Below are 19,742 nucleotides of genomic sequence, written 5' to 3'. Positions count from 1 at the left end.
CATCTCATCAGCCCTAATTCAGAAATGTCATCAAAGGCAAACATCTGCAGAAATGGGTTGCACTTTCATCCAAACTGTTTCTGATTCTCCTTAAACCTATTCTAAGTGTTTCATAATCAACATCCCAGGCGTCTCTGTCTGGAAAGCTGGTAATGGAATATTTATAGAATATTTCTGGGAATACTTTTGGGAAACTCTGGTTCTAACAAGCGTCTTTGTTCTACTGAGGCACAATTTCAGCTTTCCTAAGTTGCATCTCTCCTTTTGTCTCTTATTCTGTGTTCCACTCTCTCTGCTATTCTCTCTCTGTTTCTGTCGTTGTGTCTCATTGTATTAACAGTAGCTCTCTCTGTGCCTTCATACCTTTCTCTCTGTCGGCTTTTTCAACAATCTCAAAACCTGAGCTCAGCCAAAACTGCAATCTGAACCTCATACCTAATGCATTACAGAAGTAGCCATCATATAACAAAAATCCCACAGAACTCATCTATCCTGCAGGCTTTTCTTTGCCCATTGTAGCAGCATGGAACTACATAAGCACGCTGTAACTCAAAATTGTCTTTAATAACTGAGCCTTATATCATTCTTCGTGCCTTCTGACAGCTGGAAGCAGCTGGAAACTTCCAAATAATTGCCCTTGGGAATTGAACCTCATCACAAAAGCAGTTCACTATTGCTCGTAGTGCATGCAGTGCAGTGTTGTCGGTGAGAGTCGCAAATTAGGTTTTTGTCGGTTAAATTAGAATAATTAATGTTCACTATTGCAAGATTGCATGTTCTTTCAGTAATGCACTGCAGGCTGATCCAACACAACACTGACATCATTTGAGCTACATTTTTCACATGAGCTGTAATCTGTACTCAACCCTGACATTCATAAAATGGCGGTTCAGCATATGTTTGATGTAAACATGTCCCAGAGCGCATCCCTGTAAAATGTCGCCAGATGCACAAAACACTTCAAATGCTCTCTGGACTTCTGGAGTAACCTTCAAGGAATCAGGACTTGAAGAGGTGTGTGTGTGTGTGTGTGTGTGTGTGTGTGTGTGTGTGTGTGTGTGTGTGTGTGTGTGTGTGTGTGTGTGTGTGTGTATGTGTGTGCATATGCATATGCATGTGCATGAGTGAGTTAATAGTATGTCAGTTTTATATTTAAAGCTTGTTTTTGTGCTATGTGGCCAAACATTTTTTTAAAGTTTAAAATGTCATTGAATCCAACCGAGTTTAAATGAATCGTAAGCAAAAGTTCAGTCAAGAAGACTCTCTTTACACTCCTTTTCATTCATAATCTCTCTCTCTCTCTCTCTCTCTCTCTCTCTCTCTCTCTCTCTCTCTCTCCCTGTGATACTCTATCAGCTGATTGTGGGCGATCACTTTAAATTAACCAGGTTCTGCACAGTTTCCTGAAGCCAATCACATCGTTGCTGTCAAACTTTAAAACATGTTCTCTCTGTTGCTGTCAGTTGTCATTTCAGTACAATTGGATGCAACCCTCCTCCACTCCCTCCAGTCATCATCACAGCCTTGCCTGATAATAGCCATAATCATCGGGTAGCAGCCGCTCTCTTCATCGCCCCCACTGTGTCTGGCCTCCAGGGGGGATTATGCCTAATCTGACCTCAGCATCACTACCCTCTTGATAATCCTACTTCAGGATGGAGTCCAATCGTCAAGACTTTGCACTTTTACATTTGTAAGCATGTGTAATACACTACTGTTAAATTATCATGAAATCTCTCCTGGTTGAAATGATATTTGTCATTTATGTAGCAGCCGGCATTCAGTGTATCTGCATTCTGTAAAGTTGTCTTTGTTCCTAGCAAAGTAAGGCACAACGTTTGTTCCGCAGAACCATCTGAGGAGCCTTAAAAAAATACATGTCAATCAAACTAATTAACAAGTTGGTAGAAAAGCAAAAAAAAATCCTATCCAATCGAGAAAAACCTTTGCTCTTCTGTAGGGGCCGCCATTGCTTTTTTGAACGAACACTTTCCCCTGTGTCGTCTCGCACACACCTAAACCACGGCAAGAGCTGTCAGTCGCTCCTCAAAGGACACTGATTAGCAAACAAATTCATTACTTGAGGCTTGACAAGATGGATTTTTGTGTGATCTTGTGAGATCACGAGAATCCAGCCGTTGTGCAAAGTAAGCAAAGTCTTGCACCGCATTCAAATTGCATTTTCACGCATAAGGGATGGCCCCAGTGGTTAACACGTGTAACTTTATGTCCCTCTGGAATTAAAACAACCTTTTCCAGTAGCTACAGGGGTCACCAAATCAACCTCTGGGGAAGTGTCCTTTAAATGTTCAAACTGTGTTTCTGTGTGTGTGTAGGAAAAGGGGGTTGATAACCTTGAGAGCAAAGAGGCATTATTTTAGTTTAACATGTTCTGATAAAGAGACAGACAGTGGGGAAATCATTGAGTCAATTAAAGTAAATATACTTTAATTTACTCAATGATTTCAATAGTTGTTCATTTAAAGACATGTTGGGAAAGAGAGGTCGGGGAACACTGGGGGCCAAGTGAGAGTGTGGAGAGCAAAAGGGAGAAAGAAAGGCAGACACTGTAGGAGAGAGAGTGAACAGATAGAAAGGGAAGAGGAGAAGAAATGGGAGATGTCCAGGAGGCAGAGCGAGTAAATGAGTCATCGGACTGGATCTGCTATCAGGACTATTCTAACAGCGCTACAAGTGAATGGATGCCTTAAAGGTTAGGCATAAAATGATTTCTCATTTTGCTGCGATATCCCCCAAGGTAGACATTAATGCTTTAGTTATGGACTTGACAGTAAAAGCTCCTGAGGAAAAGCACTGCTTGTCTCCCATAAATATTGCCGCCTCTCTATATGCACATTGTGATTTCAATGAGGCTGCTTTTATGATGAGGAGCGTACTTTTGTGCAAATATTCAGTAAAGTTGATGTGATTCTGTGTGTCATTTTTAAAGCCAGGTAGTCACCCTGCCTGCAGAGCCAACTCCCCAGGTGCTGCGGATCACAGCTGAGACTCTAGTCTGATCTGATCGTCCTGACCCATTTCAGCGTGCACACACACACACACACACACACATGGGCCGACGAACACTTGCAAGCAAAGCCATGCATTCATACAGAGTAAAGCAGTTACACACAAAATACTTATATGTGTGCCAAGCTTTATTTCTGCTCTGTTGAGTTTGCTCGTGTCACAACTGTGCAGATGTTTCAGCCATGGGGACATGCACACTATTTGCACAAATCTCTTCCCAGTCGTTTGGTTGGAACAGTGGGTTTTGAAATGATAATGAATCTGTGGGCCAGGATCTCCCACATGGCACCATGTCTAGTGTGGAGAGAAATGGAATAAGGCAGCCCTGGAAAGCAGCAGAATAAGATTGTTATTTTCTCTGAAATGCAAAAGTGAAATTCTGTCTGAACCAAATATGCTCTCTGAAATGGTCTGTGTTTCGAAGAAGAGATTAAAGGTTAAAAACTAATTAATCTGAGATTATAGTCGCATTGGCTGATTGCGGTTAAAAGTCCTGCTGAATCAATCAATCGCTTGACTGCACATGCAGCAATAAGAGATAAAAAAATACACTCTTAAAGTTAGTGATGACTCACAGTGACACATCATTACATGATGCGTGCTCGCACACTCCTCCACATATGATCTCAGGTGTTGATTGCAGGTGTTAAGAACAGCCCCATCTTCCACGCGCACGCACACACACACACACACACACACACACACACACACACACACACACACACACACACACACACACACACACACACACTCTTTTACAGCGGAAAGAAAGGGGTTAAAAATCCCACGGTGCAAACTCAAAGAGGGAGCGGCTGTGTTGAGGTCAGATTCCACAGTAATATAACTACTCAACAGGAAACATTGACCATCCAAACTCAGAGAACATAACAGTGGTGATTAGACTGTCGGAGATGATGAAGCCAGAGAGCGTGTTGCTGCATCCTCTGGGCACAGCAGCTGCCCCGATGCCAGAGATGCTGTGTATCTTCGGGACGGGAGACTTAGGGCGCTCTCTGGGTCTGCGTCTGCTCCAGTCTGGCTACAGGGTGGTGTACGGCAGCCGCAGACCTCACAGCTGTGGCCCCTTGCCTCAGGGAGCTCAGGTACGACACATGGCTTAACATAGCAATTTTAGTCTGTTGTGTAGAAAATTAAAATGTATGTGTGTGTGTGACATGTTCATGTGTCTTAATGTGTTGATTTATTTTGTTTTGTACAGGTGATGAGCCACGCAGCAGCAGCCCAATCTGCCAGACTGATCTTTATTTGTGTTCACAGAGAACACTACACATTCCTGGAGACAATGGCACCTCATCTTCAAGGAAAGGTGAATCAAAGTTTAATGTTTGAGTAAATAAATCAATCAAAACAATAAGGTGAACACAATCTCTTAATAGTTACTATAGGGAAAGAATCAGGAAGTACTAGTTTATTACAAATAACAAATTCAAAAGTAGTTCCTATTGCTGAATCAAGGAATATAATTTACTAGAATATATTCCTTAGTTCCATCAACATCAGGAAATCTACATATTGACAGGCAACATGTTGCTTTTGTGCCCCCTTGTGCAATGTAGTTACAAAGCTGAAGTTAATTTAAGATCATAGTTATAATGATGCTTTCTGAGAAACAGCTCACAGTGATGGACTTCTTTTGAGGGGACACAACAATAATAATTAATACAAACACAGTATATAGGCAGTGATACATTGTTGATGCTATGATCCAATATATTAATATGAAGTAATTCAGTGGTCCTTAAAATATGGACTTTTGAGTAGTTCCACCAAAGAATATGAATTTCCCCACAGAAATGTGAAAAAGTTTTAGAGGCAGATTAGTGGACAGTATCACATTATAGTCTCAGTGATAGGGCAGTTACTCTCATCATAAACTTTATGAACTGATTGAACCGTTGTGCTACTGTGTTCACTTTGTGACACCCACTTTATCGTGTTGGCAGGACGAAGAGGTCAAGAAGGGCAAAGAATGTAGCCTAAGCAACATCTTGTAATGATCAAAATAACTTTATACATACACAGCCACATATACACAGACTATTTCAAGACAGCCAAAATAAAGATGTAAACATGTAATCACTGCACAAAATAAAATCTGGAAATGATAAGGGGAGAAATACAATAAAATAGGATGTAACTCAATCAAACTATTGAGGTTTATTTCATTTACAACTTTTACTAAAATAAAAACTAAATATTTAACATAATATTAGATAAGGATTAACTTATTTTATCTTAATAAAAGTTGTAAAGTTATAGTAAAGTTATTGTAAAGCAATACTGCTGGCACAGTTCAATCAGCCTTTTTATTATTTTATTTTCACTCCTTCATCATACTTTCTGAATAGCTCAACATTCTCCCTTGGAATGTGTATGAGACGAGATAGGAGTTAATTAAAACGATTGAACTAACGTTTTCTTTTGTCTCCTGCACTCTGTCGATGCTGATGGGTTGATTACAAGGTTCTGGTGGACATCAGTAACAACCTGAAGAAAGACATGTACCCAGAAGCCAACGCCGCCTACCTGCAGAGGTAACAGACTCCTGTGAAAGTGAAGAGAAGAAACACAGGATGTCTCAATCATAAAGACTCTGTGCATGTAAATGGCTTCCATCGTCAAATATGTAATGTTTTATAAACGGAGCAAACTTTTGTGCAGATAAATACAGGTTCAATGTCAACAATCAATTTGCAACAGTACTTTTTTTTATCAAACACCAGCAGTCTTTATGGGGAACATGCTCCTAAAAAACATTTAGAGCATGAGACATCAAAACTCTCAACTGAATCCAAAAGATATGAAAAGAAATGAAAAGAAATTGCGGGGTTGCAGCTCCCTTGGCAGGACAGCCTGCTGTGTGTCTATTCATTTGAAGTGGAAACATTGATTCTCACCATTTTCAGGCCCTTCTTTTCCTGTTTGTGTATTTGTAGATAGAAACAATAGCGGCTAAAGTCCTTGCTGTGTGTTCTCAGACTGGTCCCTGAAGCTACTGTGGTGAAAGGCCTTAACACGCTGTCTGCCTGGGCCTTGCAGAATGGACTTCTGGCAGGAAAACAGGTGAGAGAGGAGTGGGAGTAAGGAATCTGTTTCAAGACATCAGTGGGGTCAGGGCAAAAAAAGCCTGTCGAGCCTTCAGGAAGGCTTCGGTTGACAAAGTGAAGATACGACAACAGAGCGGTAACAGAGATTACCAGCTTGATCTTTTCATGATGCAATGCATGTTTAACTTCACGCCCGCTTTAGACATTTCCTGGAACACAATTGAAAAAGTGCCTCTTAGGCTAATAAACAAGGGCTGTAGCTCATGGGGGGAGTGTTCGTCCTGAAACCACAAGGTAGAAGGTTCGATCCCTGGTCTCCCCAAAGTTTGCATGTTGAAGTGTCCTTCAGCAAGACACTGAAGCCCCAGTGCTTCACAGCAGCCCACTGCTCCTTAATTACAATAAGGATGGGTAAAATGCAGAGAATAATTTCCCCACTGTGGGATTAATAAAGGATTATAAATTAAAATAATAGGAGACGGAAGCTACACCATAAACCCCACAACATTTAGGAAGGGAATTGATTTCATTTTGGTTGATGCAGATAATTGATTTAGCCGTCTTTCCATAACATTGCAAGAGAAAACGGGGACAGCGCTTGTATGAACACACATACAAACAAACAAACACACTTAATGATGTTACAGAGTAGAAAGACCATTGTTTATTGCAGCTTCCGTTTCACAGCTACAAAGAGAAACACAAACATGCTGAAATCTCTGGAGACCAAACCTGAATCTGCCTTGAATCCTCTTCAACACACACACACACACACACACACACACACACACACACACACACACACACACACACACACACACACCGATGCATTGCTCTATTTTCTTTGAAAACAGGTAGCTGTGAGAGAATAGGAATGTCTGGATGTGTGTCTTTATCAGTGCATGTGTATAGATACAGTCTATATCCACATACACACATGCTTGTAAGTGTGTGTTATTCGTTGGCCAGCAATTTGATTAGATCCACAGCGGGGCTGTGCCTCTGTCACATTTACATTCAGATGAAGATTTAGTCTGTCGGCCATCCCCTGCTGTTACTGGTGCAGTAATGTAGGGAGACATGGCTGGCTGCCCGGTCCACTTATACACACACCTGGGGGAAAACTGCTCAATCCCACTGACTCCACTATATGCCTGTCAAACTGCTCTCTCTCTCTCTCTCTCTCTCTCTCTCTCTCTCTCTCTCTCTCTCTCTCTCCCACTCTACCCCCCCCCCCCTTTTCTTTTACAAACAAGTTAATCATCTTATCTCAGAGCTGTGAGTGTGGTAATAACCTTCAACATGGTGAATATCTTGAAATAGGATTACCTATTGAGCAGTGTCTATATAGTCATACACTTCCAAAGGCTGCATCTTTAAAATGACTGAAACAGCACAGTGGAGATCAACAAAAGAAGGGTAATTCTGTAGACAGACACTAAATACACGGTGCAGTCATGTGCTATATATTTCAAACAGGTCTGGTGAGTCATAACAATAATCTTAGAGTGATTATTAACAACTAAAAATGCTGAGCAGAATGCAGAAAGAGGAAAAATACTTTTTGCTGTTGTTATTCGGAGGCATTTGTAAACAAATAAATACGGATAGACTATGTAAATGAGGATAAAGATAACATAAAATCCACTTCAACCTGCTGAAGCTCTACAATACATTATTAGGACATGGGTGACATGCTCCTTCAATGAAATGAACCTGGGCACCGTCGTTTATTTTGAATCAGTCCCACAAACACCATTCTGCTGCTGTAAATACTCACTAGCACACTAATTCAGAACAAAAACACAGTTTACTTCTGTTTGGGCTTGACATTTGAAAAGTGATAAGAGATGGACTACTGCTGCTTTGGGACATCTTATGATATGTATTGACAAATATATATACACATCACCAGCCTTTTTCTTTAAATGTTTAAACACATTCTGAGAATAACGCACACCTCCATGCTCCAGGTGTACCTGTGTGGGAACAGTGCAGAAGCAAAGCAGGCAGTCGCAGAGATGGCCACCAAGCTGGGCCTGGCTGTTCTGGATAAAGGGTCTCTGTCAGCAGCCAGAGAGCTGGAGGACTTCCCCCTGCAGCTTTTCCCAGAGTGGAGGCTGCCGCTATGCGTGGCCGTCAGCCTCATCGCCTTCTTCTTCTTCTATCTACTGATTAGAGATGTCATCTACGCGTATGTTGAACAGGGGAAAGACATCTCCTATAGAATCACAATGACCCTGGGCAACAAGGTAAAGATTTGGCCCTGTCTGGTTTAATGCTCTGTAAATGGTATTGTGTGGTCCCCTTTAGGATGTGTTCTGTTCATCCCCCATCTTTCAGGTGTTTCCCATTGTGTCTCTCATCATGTTGTCTCTGTGTTACCTGCCTGGTGTCATAGCTGCCTTCCTTCAGCTCTATAGAGGAACCAAGTACAGGTCAGACATCAAACCATCAAAGAAATCTCCATTGTGTGTGCAATTTCATTTTTGAAGGCTTAGCTCACTTTTGCGTGTTCCAGACGCTTCCCTGATTGGCTGGACCGCTGGATGCTGTGTAGGAAGCAGATGGGTCTGATTGCACTTGCCTTTGCTTTTATCCATGCCATCTATACATTCGTCACTTCTATTCGCTACGCTGTCAGACACAAACTCATCTCGCTTGTGGTGGATGAGGTACGGCAGGCTGGCTCAAACCTTTCAGTGTTTCTACAATCCTGAACATAGAGAAGTATAACATCAAGCTCACCATATGTCTCTTTGTCTCCCTCAGATGAAGAACAATAAAACCACCCCGTTTTACTTTGATAACACGGAGGCATGGGGCGGAGACTCATTCTATATGCTGGGAATCCTGGGCTTTTTTCTTTATGTCCTGCTAGGACTAACATCCCTGCCCTCAGTGGGAGGCTCTCTCAGCTGGAGAGAGTTCAACTTCATTCAGGTCAGAGCGCAGTTGGAAATATACAGTCCTTTAGGTGCATGTGTTAGTGTTTGAGTGTGGGTTGGTGTGCTTGTGTTTACCTTAGAAGACATTAGGTCAGTCATGTGCTTACTATCAGTAACAAAACACTTCTTTTAGGGCTGTGTTAATCTATATTTTGAGTTTCCAAGAGTCCACCAGAGTTATTAAAGTGCTGTAAAAGCAATATGTCACTGGCAGTCATATCCCCGGAGGCTAGTTAACTAACTGCTTAACACAGGCACACAGATTGAAAGCGAGGCTGACTTTAGCCCAGGATCTTAAATGTTAAGTTATTCATTAAATAGAATTATGATACCTGGTATAATCCTCAGGGAGGAGATTGATAATACATGTCACAGGTCCATTTGTGTAAAGGTCAGGTCCATAGGTAGACCTCAGATAGGGAATGTGACTCAGAGATAGAGGTCTAGGTCAAGATAATTCTTATGATCTGGTGAGAAGAATTGTGAAAAACATATAATAACTGGTATCAATTTACATAAACAGTTTTTCTTTTCAGGGTTGTCAACCGATGAATGTAAATTATTGAATGTTAACGCTCACAGCAGAAGAATTTGCTGTTGTAAATGGGCTGAAGAAGACCCCTGATTATGTTATAGGGGCACCGTTTATGACTGCACTTCATTAATATGAATGTTTCCTTATTGTGCTGTTTACTATAAGTCACTGTGGATGAGAACAGCCAAATGCTGTCAATTAATGCAGATTATCCAAGTGATTAACAATAACTGAGCCTCAAAGGCCACTAGTGCTACAAAAACAATTACTCTGGATTCATCTTGAATTCATATTTTTCAGAAACATACCACAGAAAGGTTCAGTCTGTGAAGTGGTTTCAATTCCAAAACAAATTAATTTTGAACAGTAAAAAATTGCCAGATTTGTATCATTCAATATGTGTTATTTGTTACATTCTTAGAAGGAATAGTGTAATGTTTCAGGAAAAATGCTTATTTGCTTTTTTGCCAAGAGTGAGATGTGTGTCCGCTAAATATGAATAACACCAGCAGACGGTTATCTTAGCTTAGCATAAAGACTGGAAACAGGAGAAAATAGTCACAAAGTCCTCCCACAGGCTTTTCTAAAGCTCACTTGTCTGTATGAAAACCAAATTGTATGGGGTTATGTGCTGGAATAAGATAAGATAAGATATTTTCTCTGAGCGTGGTAACCTTCTGAGATAAAACACATGATTTAGTGAGCTTTAGACGTGCTGGTAAAATGATTTTGTTAGCTTTGGAAAGAGACAGGCATCTGTTTCCTTTGTGCTAAGCTAAGCCAACTAGCTGCTGGCCACAACTATATATGTGCCGTGCATGAGAGTTTCTCACATTGAGAGCGGATTAAGCGTATTTCCTAAAATATCTCACTGCTCTTTTAACATTTCCATTTCATGTGTTTTTTTTCCCCCTAGTCTAAGCTGGGCCACCTGACCCTGTTTATATGTACGTCACATGGCTACATTTATGGCTGGAACAAATTTCTCCGGCCCTCTACCTACAAATGGTACACTCCTCCTGGCTACATGCTCTGTCTGATTGTTCCTTCTGTGGTGCTGGTGCTGAAGGCCCTGGTCCTCCTTCCCTGCGTGGATCGAACCTTAACCCGCATTCGACAAGGCTGGGAGAGGAAGCAGCCAGACGAGGAGATGGTTAAGGCCACTAACCTGTGAACTCTGACCTCTGAAGTCATCTGAGATGCTGGTTATTGAGCGTCTATTTCACTCGTTATTTTGAGGATGAAAAACAAATCTTAAAACTGGTCATAACTATGCATTTCAAATAGTATTGGAAATACAGATGATCATGAAGTGAAAAATCTTTACATCATAACTTATTTATTTTCTAAAATGTCTACTGTCTTATTGTTCAGGCTGGGTATGTAGAATGAGTAATAGTTAAACATATCCAAAGATAATTTTGTCTGTGCTCAGTTTGTGCATGATTGTGTCCTTTGATCAGTCGACAATGCCTACTCTCAATTGTGCAATAGCCAAACAAAACAAAAAATATATAGTTTATTTCAGCCGAATGGACAGATCTCTCTGGATTCAAATGTTTGTAATGTCTATTTCCTTTGAGCTTTGAAAAAAACAACTGATTTCATGTTTGTTCTGTATATTCTTCACAGAATGTGGAGAAAAATAGATTGATATCCCCCGCTGACCCATTGTTTTGATAAACATAGGCAACAGTTACCGCTTTCCTTCTCTCCTCTCCCTTCAAGTATCCCTGAGGTTGCTTTCTCTTCAGGATGTTATTGATCTCCCTGTTTTCTAACACAAACACCTTGCTTCCCGAACCTGCTTTCCTCTTAAGGGCATGCAAGCGTGCACACGTACACACTATGCTTGCACATACAAACTGTGAAGGAGAGTAATGTTGAGCTAATTATATTTCCGCATGCAGAGTCAACACACACGCGCACACAGATGCACCCATACAAGTGCCAACACCACAGTGTATAAGAGATTTGGAAGCCAAAAGCAGACTCAGGAGGCAGGACAGGTGTCTGTTACAGACACCTGTCCTGCCTCCTGAGTCTGCTTTTGGCTTCCAAATCAGGGTTACAGAGAGGGTTACAGAGGGGTTACAGAGAGGGTTACAGAGGGGTTACAGAGAGGGTTACAGAGGGGTTACAGAGAGGGTTACAGAGGGGTTACAGAGAGGGTTACAGAGAGCTAAAGCAGGTAGATCAGCAGATTGTGTGCAAGGAGGCAGAGAAGAATGTAGGTTGCATAACAAAGACAGTTTGTTAATGGCAGGTGACTTGATCAGCAGAGGCGGCGAAGTCAATAGTGTCGGCTGGTGGTGCAGAAATGCAGGTGTGGAACAACACGATATGTTTTTATGTACAACACTAATCAGATGATCCAAAGTCAGTGGAGGGAAGAGGAGGATGGAGCAGCTGTCTCCATGACAGAGTCTGGTGCTACAAGAGGAGAGAAGAGAAGTCTTTTTTGCTCAAGGCAGAACATTTAGTCAGAGGCGTCCTGTTATCTAGCATCTAACAGCATTATCTGCACACACAATCTGCCATCCCTTACACCCTCTCACATTTTATTGTTATCCTATTACAAGAGAACTGCTGTTGGTTTTAGCTTATCTCCGGGTGTTTGCCACTTTGTCACGGCCATCGGTGTCTGATACCAACGCACAAGGCACCCTTTATGAAACACATGTAAATCTATCTGCCTCATTAGACGCTTAGAGAAAATGCTCCAGGAATGTGATGACATAGTACGCTCTCGCCGTTGTGAGCACTTTCTGCTGTCAGCATTGGACTCACCGTTGCCATGTTGAGAGCTGTAGAAACCTATGCGTCCAGCCTTGAGGTTGGGCAAAAATAAACTGATGAAATCAGTCAGCATTGTCACAGATACATACATACTGTATCTGTGACACGTACACTTTTATTGTATATATTGAGTATTTTTCCTACTTAATATTTTTACTCTGTAACTTGCTGCTGCTACAAACAAATTTCCCCCTGTGGATGAATAAAGTATCCATCTATGTATGTATGTATGTGTAACGGTCCGATTACGCAAGGACCCAAAAGCACGACTGCGGAAGACAGAGATAAAGAATATAAGTATTTTACTGAACAGGTAACACACAGGGAGCGCTAGGTTCAAAAACACAAGACAATCTGGCAGGGGACAAGTGCAAGTGAGGGGACCTAAGTAGTGAAGACTAATGAGGGGATGTGCTACAGGTGAGCCAGGGATGGGCCAGGTGCAAGGAATGAGGGCTGACGAGGAGGGAGTGACTGATGAAGGGGGCGTGCAGCAGGATCTGAAATGACAGGACAGTTAGTAAACAGACAGGCAGACAGGATGAAAATAACTTAAAGAAAAGTGTGGCGCTGAACCGTGACAGTATGTATGTATGTGTAACACCCGTCCCATGTAGCTATATAATATTATTTAAATTGGCTCGGTGTTGTAGTACTATGGGCGGGGTCCTGGGTAGTTTTAAATATGATGGCGCTATTACCTGTTTTTATAAATTAATATTATGGTTCCTGCAACCGTAACTCTCTAATTATGAAAACTGAATTAACTGGTGGTGCCTCCAATAGAATTTAGATAGTACAATAAAAGGTCTGTGCCTCTTATTTAGTCCTTTTATCTGGTGTGGGACTTATATTGTACCCCTTCGTAAACAATTCTGGAACTATAACACACCCAAATACATCAACTGCCTTAAACCACAGTATGGTATTTATTATTGTATTATAGGCAACACAAATGACATCTCAGGACAACCCAATTAACACACAAACAAAACAAAGATTGACAGATTACTCTGTAAAACAAGTTTAGCTGTTAGAAAGCACATGCTGAATCATGTACATCTCAAGCAAACTATGCTCATTTGCATAAACTCTAACTTTTGCACTGTAAAGATAACTCATCTACTTTTAACTTAATGTTTTAGAAAACTATTTACATCCTAATGTCTAAATGATATTTGTAGACAGGGCTACATATGTATGTATGTATGTATGTATGTATGTATGTATGTATGTATGTATGTATGTATGTATGTATCTATCTATCTATCTATCTATCTATCTACCTATCTATGTTAAATTAAAGGTATAGTGATACAATATGCTATGCCCAAGGTTGAACATTGCTTGAATTTTTGCAAATATTTTGCGACAGCATGATCTTGGCACTAAACTACTTTTTTTGTGTGAAGTTGTAAAAATGATCTTGTAATGTAAAATGTTTATCATGCCCAAGTCTTTGGCTTAGTTGTATGAAATGTCATATCTTGATTACTTACTTACATTATATCAATACAGCTTTTTCTGTCAAGTGAAGCCGATAACATATCTCAATAGAAACGTGATAGATTTGGTTTTGTTGCTGTGTAGACATTCAACATCCTAAAAAAGTGTCTTGCAATCTGCCACTTGTGAACGGCCATGAAACCTAAATACGCAGTTTTGAACGGAAGATTTTTTTACTCTTGCCAAAAATCTATTTAATCCATTGTTGAAAGGATTTCTTTGATTCCTTTTTTTGCCTTCTGTGAACTCTGATTTTTAAACTCTCCATGTTAAAAAATATTAGACTTGTTACCTGAAAAAAATGAAATAAAGGTCTTTACCCCTTTTGGCAATTCTTACTGTTTTTTAATACAGATAAGAAGGCCCAACTCTGAAACACCTCAGGATTGCATTGAAGACTGTACAACTCAGCACAGCATGGGGCACATGCACAGTGACCCAGGACACCAAGGGGGCAAATGGCATCCAGAGTGAGTGTCCCTCATGATCTGGTGAATTAAACTTTTACAATATGTCCAAACCCTCAAACTCTCAGTCTGTTGAGGTAAAAGTTGCCCCTCCATTACATCAGCAAGCAGCTAGCATACCACAAGAGTCCTTTTCTGCGTTCTCACACGGCAGATAATGCTGAACTGATTCAGCAGGAATGTCAAAAGAGAGGCATTTAAGGTGAGTAGTGTTACTGCTTCAGCTCCTATCCTGCAGCCTAATTTACTGTGGAAGTCTCCGGATGTTTGCAAGCCACCTGCAGCATCACTAGTGCCATATAATTCAAGCAAATGCTGCAATTCATTCAGAGAAGAAAATGTGGTCAAGCAAATGAAGAAAGACTGCTTTATCTTGCTAATGAATAGAACAATGCATCACGTATCTTGATGACTGATAAGACACTACCTCCCCAGTTAATCAAACCTGCAGACATGGGCTTATTCTATCTTGTTCCACACTATATAGCAGCATGCAGTGAGAAAATAGAACAGATTAGCTCAAAACACAGTCAGTGATATACAAGTCTTTCAAAGCTTATGGTTGTTATACTTACTATGTCTGATATATTATTCACATTTTATTTGTTGTCTTTAGTGTTGCGTTTTGCTCAGTATACGTCAGTAGTTCAGCTACATCAAGTGTATGGTCATGCTTGTCTAAAATTATACTGAGCATTCATGAAAGAGACCCTTTGATATATGAAACAGGTTTAGGACAAAGAACAAAAATAAGTTGGAGTCATGAACTATAAATATACTGTAGTCACAAGCCACTACTGAGGCACTGAACTTCCCTAGTCGGATACAAACCATTATATCATAAAGCATCACCTGAAACTTTTGTCTTTGTGAGTTGTTTAGAAAACCTAGTTTCATTTTCAAAATTGTATATCATTCATGCATCATGTATGAAAAGGTACCTCATCCCTATCCCCAGTGGAAATGATTCCCTTGCAGATGCTGCTGCAGCAACCCAAGCAGTACCCAAGCAGTACTTCATGGGCGGACCTCGTAATTGCAAATAAGACAAAGGAGACAGATGTATCCTAGGAAGACAAGCTCTTGTAGCACCGCGGGGACACAGAGCTGGATTGGGCCTCTGAAACATGCCAGAGATTAAAAGAAATGTGTTGCATCAAGGCTTGTTGAGCTGATATCAAGGGGCACACAATTTTGAGGACACCACACAATGCTGATATGCTGAATTTTATTAAATGATTTATGTCAAAGGATGGACATGAGACAGGACTGCAAAATGTGCAAATCTTAATGAACTGTCTAGAAGAAAATCATCCAAAAAGCAGGAGACAAGGCAGACCCAAAATATTTCTGAAATGCCACATCATTACATGACATATTTGCAGTTAATAACCCATTACATTGAATATGGTGATTAAAATAAGGATTGTAATTTGTAAAACATATTCAATTTTAAATCAAGCTGATTAAATCCCATGTCCTTCCCAAAGGAACTGTTAAAAGCGACTCTTTAAGTCTACAGGGCATTTGCATTTCATATTCAAGAGAAAAGGCCTTGTATGTAGTATTACACTTCACCATCTACGTTTCCAGAATGCTTTGCTTCTGGGACATGTTTGTTTGTCGTTGATCAGCACTCTTCCGGTGATGACGTACTCCAGCGAACTCCAGTTGATCAAATTCCCTGGGAGGAAGTTTGTATCAGCCATGTAGCGCTCGATCTCACAGGGTGAACGGACGTCGTTCCACATGTGGACGTCACACAGCATGCCAACAAACGACTGCGCCTTGGAAAACCCCCCGCCAAAGGAATCCTGCTCCTGTAGTGATTGCAATGAGTTGAGATAGAAACATTGAGTTGCTGATTTTTCTTTTAAAATCAATACTTTCCAGACTTAAAATGAACACAAAATGAATCAATCTACAGACATTTTTGGATAAACTATGTTTATCACTTAAACTCACTTGTCCAACGATCGCAATGGGATCATCGATGTTTGATCCACCACTGTATTTAATAACTGAAGGCTTTCCATTTAACCACAGCTGCACCACACCAGTTGCAGAGTCCCATGTAGCACAAATAGACTGCCACTCGTTCAGTTTGTAGTCCTGCGTTTGAAATTCTAGGTTCGAATTCTGGACGTCGACATCAATCCCATTGTCAGGGTTCAATTTTAATATCCGGAAGGCATCACTAACAGTTGATGTGGACATAGAGAATAGCGAGTGTTCTCGGCTGAGTTCTGTAAAAGATCTGCAGGCATTAAATGAGAAAAAAAATTATAACCACAAAATATGATGCTTTTATAGTCAGAGATAAAGGGAGTTCGTTCGTTCAAGCATTTTGCTCTTAAAACATTACCTGAGACAGACAGTTGCAGCACTAATAGTCTCTTTTGGTGTCGTCAGTTTCACATAAGCTGTGTCTGTTTCTTCTGGGAAGACCATCATTTGACCAGACAAATCTATAAAAAAAAGAAACCAGAAAAATGCTAAATGTCAAAGAACAAATTATACCGCAATGTCCAATATTTCGCAGAGATGCACAAATATGAAGATATTTGAGAAAAGTATTTCAGATGTGATAACAATGGCAGAACCTGCTGAATCTACTGTTTGGTAAAAGTAATTTCACAGAAAATTAGGAACATACAGACGCAAATAAACCACTGACTCTTGACTCTGATTGGTTACGTATGAGCACTGCTCCCCATGTGGCCACTTCATCATCTTATGAAGCTCAGTAAACATGCATTAACTAAATCCCTGTTCTGTTTTGCACAGATCTAAAGGTGGATTAATCCTGCAAACAGAATAATGTATTCCTTGCTAAAGTGGAATTAAACAAATGTCATGTCTGGTTAGATGTCTGAATAGAATATGATGCAAATGTGTAAAAGTGTAACATATTTTAGAATATCAACAAATATATGTATTCCATACAGTATAAAACAAATGTACCTGTTTACATCATAAAAATAAAATAAAAAATTGAATAAAATTATCTTAATATAATAAAATAAAATATTTGTAAATCAACATTTAACCTAAAATGATGAGCACAGTAGACATACTCAACATGTATGACACATACAATCAATGTGTTTTTTCAAGTTGCAATATATAACAGTTTCATCCTCTTCATTTCAGAAATGAATGTTGTTCGTAAAATTATAAAATTAGAAGTGAATGACATTGTCTACACATGTATGCATATGCATTGTGAAATTCCCTCTTTATTTCCCTTTGTTAATAATAAAAAACATGTTTTACCTTCTGCAGCTATTGCAGCACATGCTGTCAGCAACACCAGGAGAAGAGTGAATGCCATCTGATACAAAGACAAATCAAGAGACATTAAAGAATATTCTTTTTTAAATCCACTAAATCAAATAACCTTGTGTCGCTATTAACTACCAGTGTACACTTCAAATAATTGTACTTGCATGACATAGTATACAGCACAATACAGATTCAAAAAGTGCAGTGACCTTAATTAATACTCTGAATGTCCTTTGATCTTACCTTGAGTCTGTGTCAGGATGTGGTGCAAGACAGTAAATAGGAGTGAGTTTTATACTCTCACTGGTTCCGGTATTTTAATATTTGACTTCTTTGCACACCCTCTCATTATAACGCAATTATCATCGAAAGATCATCTGCAATACTTGTGGAAGCTGTGGTATGTCCCACAGGAATCTCATTGGCAATGGGTCAGTGTTGTAGTGCTGTGGAGGGTAGGGGGGGGGGGGGGGCTTATGTAGTAGGCCTGCATAAGACATTTTGTTTTTCTGTTCGGAGAGCAATTACTAAAAATGAATGTAATTATACCTGTCAACAAAAAATGAAGGGCAGCAATGAATCATCAGGTGATGTTTACGTTTCCCTAATGCTTTGCGTCTGGGACATAATGTTTGTTTGTCGTCGATCAGCACTCTTCCGGTGATCTCGTACTCCAGCAAACTCCAGTAAACTCCATCAGACAGTTCCACGTCAATAATCTGCAAGATCATGCTCACAGACATAAACATAGGACATTTATTAACAAAGTTGTGTAGTCATATAAATAGTTTTTCTAATAACAAAACCATTGTTTTTGGTTGATTGATTCATGTTTTGATTGCCTAACTGTACTGTCACGCCTGGATATTAGATCTCTCTGCAGAGGACTTCAGTAATGGAAGAGCTGCATGTTCCTCTCTCCACTGATGGGATGGATCCTGTACTGACTGGGGAGAAGCCTGAAGCTCAGAGACAAAGTTTTCTGGAGAACTGCATCAGATCAGCTGGAGGGACGAACCCCGGAGAGGGATCAGACCGAGACGACAGAGCACACTCAAGTCAACCGGGAAAACTCTCTGCTTCCAGACAAGATAAGCTGTAGAAAGAGAAACTCTTCAATTACACTAAAGTTTACTTTGGAGATCATGAACCAATGGGATCTGGCGGGAGCCGGTTTGGTTATTAGCAAGCATTATACAAAAGAGTATTGATATTAATAGCATTATTACTATAAATAGGATTATTAACATATATTAATTGTAATGGGGCCCCACTCTGGGATCCGGGACCATTAACCAAACTGTGGGTTGAGTCTCAAAATTTGTGTTTATTCAAAATGTCAATAGATAAAGTACTATTCCACATTTATACAGTGAACAATGAAGGGTTAAAGCTATTATCACAAAACATTTACACAAAACAATCACACTACTTAAAATATAGTTTAAATATAGAGTTGATTTACTGAACAATACTGACAACATTATATAATATATATATATTATAATATATATTATAATATATAAATAATATCAATTAGCAAACATCTATTATACAACTACAAGCATACTAAACCTAAAGGCAACAAAAAAGCATGTGGTGGGAGGAGTGTGTATGTAGGTGTCGTTGTGTGTGTGTTTAGGAGAGGTGACGGAAAAAGGAACAAGAGAAAGAGCAAGGTGGCGGACGTAGTCCTTTGAGGTTAAGCCAAGGGAGGGGTAATGAGACACTGCATTTAATACACTGCAATGGCCCTAATTGGTGTGTGGGTGTGGGTGTGGGTGTGTATGTAGGTGTCTGTGTGTGTGTGTGTTTAGGAGGGAGAGGTGACGGAAACAGGAACAAGAGAAAGAGCAAGGTGGCGGACGTAGTACTTTGAGGTTAAGCCAAGGGAGGGGTAATGAGACACTGCATTTAATACACCGCAATGGCCCTAATTGGTGTGTGGGTGTGGGTGTGTATGTGTGTGTGTGTGTGTGTGTGTGTGTGTTAGAAAGAAAGGAAAACACAAAAAAGAGAGGATCCTCGCTATTGCAGTAAAGTACAGTAACTGTAATTTGACCACACAGGAACCCAACTGTGGAACTCAGATTCAGCAGCCACT

General features: G+C 40.2%; 2 protein-coding genes across 2 annotated transcripts; one reads left to right on the top strand and one right to left on the bottom strand.

Annotated features, from left to right (window-relative positions):
* Positions 1-2,488: 2,488 nt before the first annotated feature.
* Positions 2,489-10,755, top strand: LOC306744635 (metalloreductase STEAP4-like; the record flags this gene model as incomplete). The annotated part of the gene is given in 11 exon segments (XM_079227318.1): positions 2,489-2,526; positions 3,858-3,907; positions 3,910-4,133; positions 4,250-4,357; positions 5,515-5,585; positions 6,030-6,114; positions 8,072-8,350; positions 8,442-8,536; positions 8,620-8,773; positions 8,871-9,041; positions 10,498-10,755. Coding segments are annotated over 11 exon segments (1,533 nt in total).
* Positions 10,756-15,564: 4,809 nt separating this feature from the next.
* On the bottom strand, positions 15,565-17,891 carry LOC306744503 (jeltraxin-like). Its single transcript, XM_079227161.1, has 5 exons — positions 17,882-17,891; positions 17,630-17,687; positions 16,719-16,821; positions 16,319-16,610; positions 15,565-16,173 (listed from the first exon to the last, which is right to left on the bottom strand). The coding sequence occupies exons 2-5, from the start codon at positions 17,685-17,687 to the stop codon at positions 15,928-15,930; spliced, it is 699 nt and encodes a 232-aa protein (XP_079083287.1). The 5' UTR covers positions 17,882-17,891; the 3' UTR covers positions 15,565-15,927.
* Positions 17,892-19,742: the final 1,851 nt, after the last annotated feature.

This window comes from Taurulus bubalis, assembly GCF_910589615.1.
Source record: "Taurulus bubalis genome assembly, chromosome: 12".
Classification (NCBI taxonomy): Eukaryota; Metazoa; Chordata; class Actinopteri; order Perciformes; family Cottidae; genus Taurulus; species Taurulus bubalis.
This window is presented reverse-complemented; position numbering and strand designations above follow the sequence as displayed.

Excerpts from the sequence above, each read along its gene's own strand:
- LOC306744503 (XM_079227161.1), bottom strand. The coding sequence starts at position 17,687 with ATGGCATTCACTCTTCTCCTGGTGTTGCTGACAGCATGTGCTGCAATA. Across the intron at positions 16,822-17,629 it reads TGCTGCAATAGCTGCAGAAG|ATTTGTCTGGTCAAATGATG; the intron begins GTAAAACATGTT and ends TTTTTTTTATAG. Across the intron at positions 16,174-16,318 it reads CCATTGCGATCGTTGGACAA|GAGCAGGATTCCTTTGGCGG; the intron begins GTGAGTTTAAGT and ends CAATCACTACAG.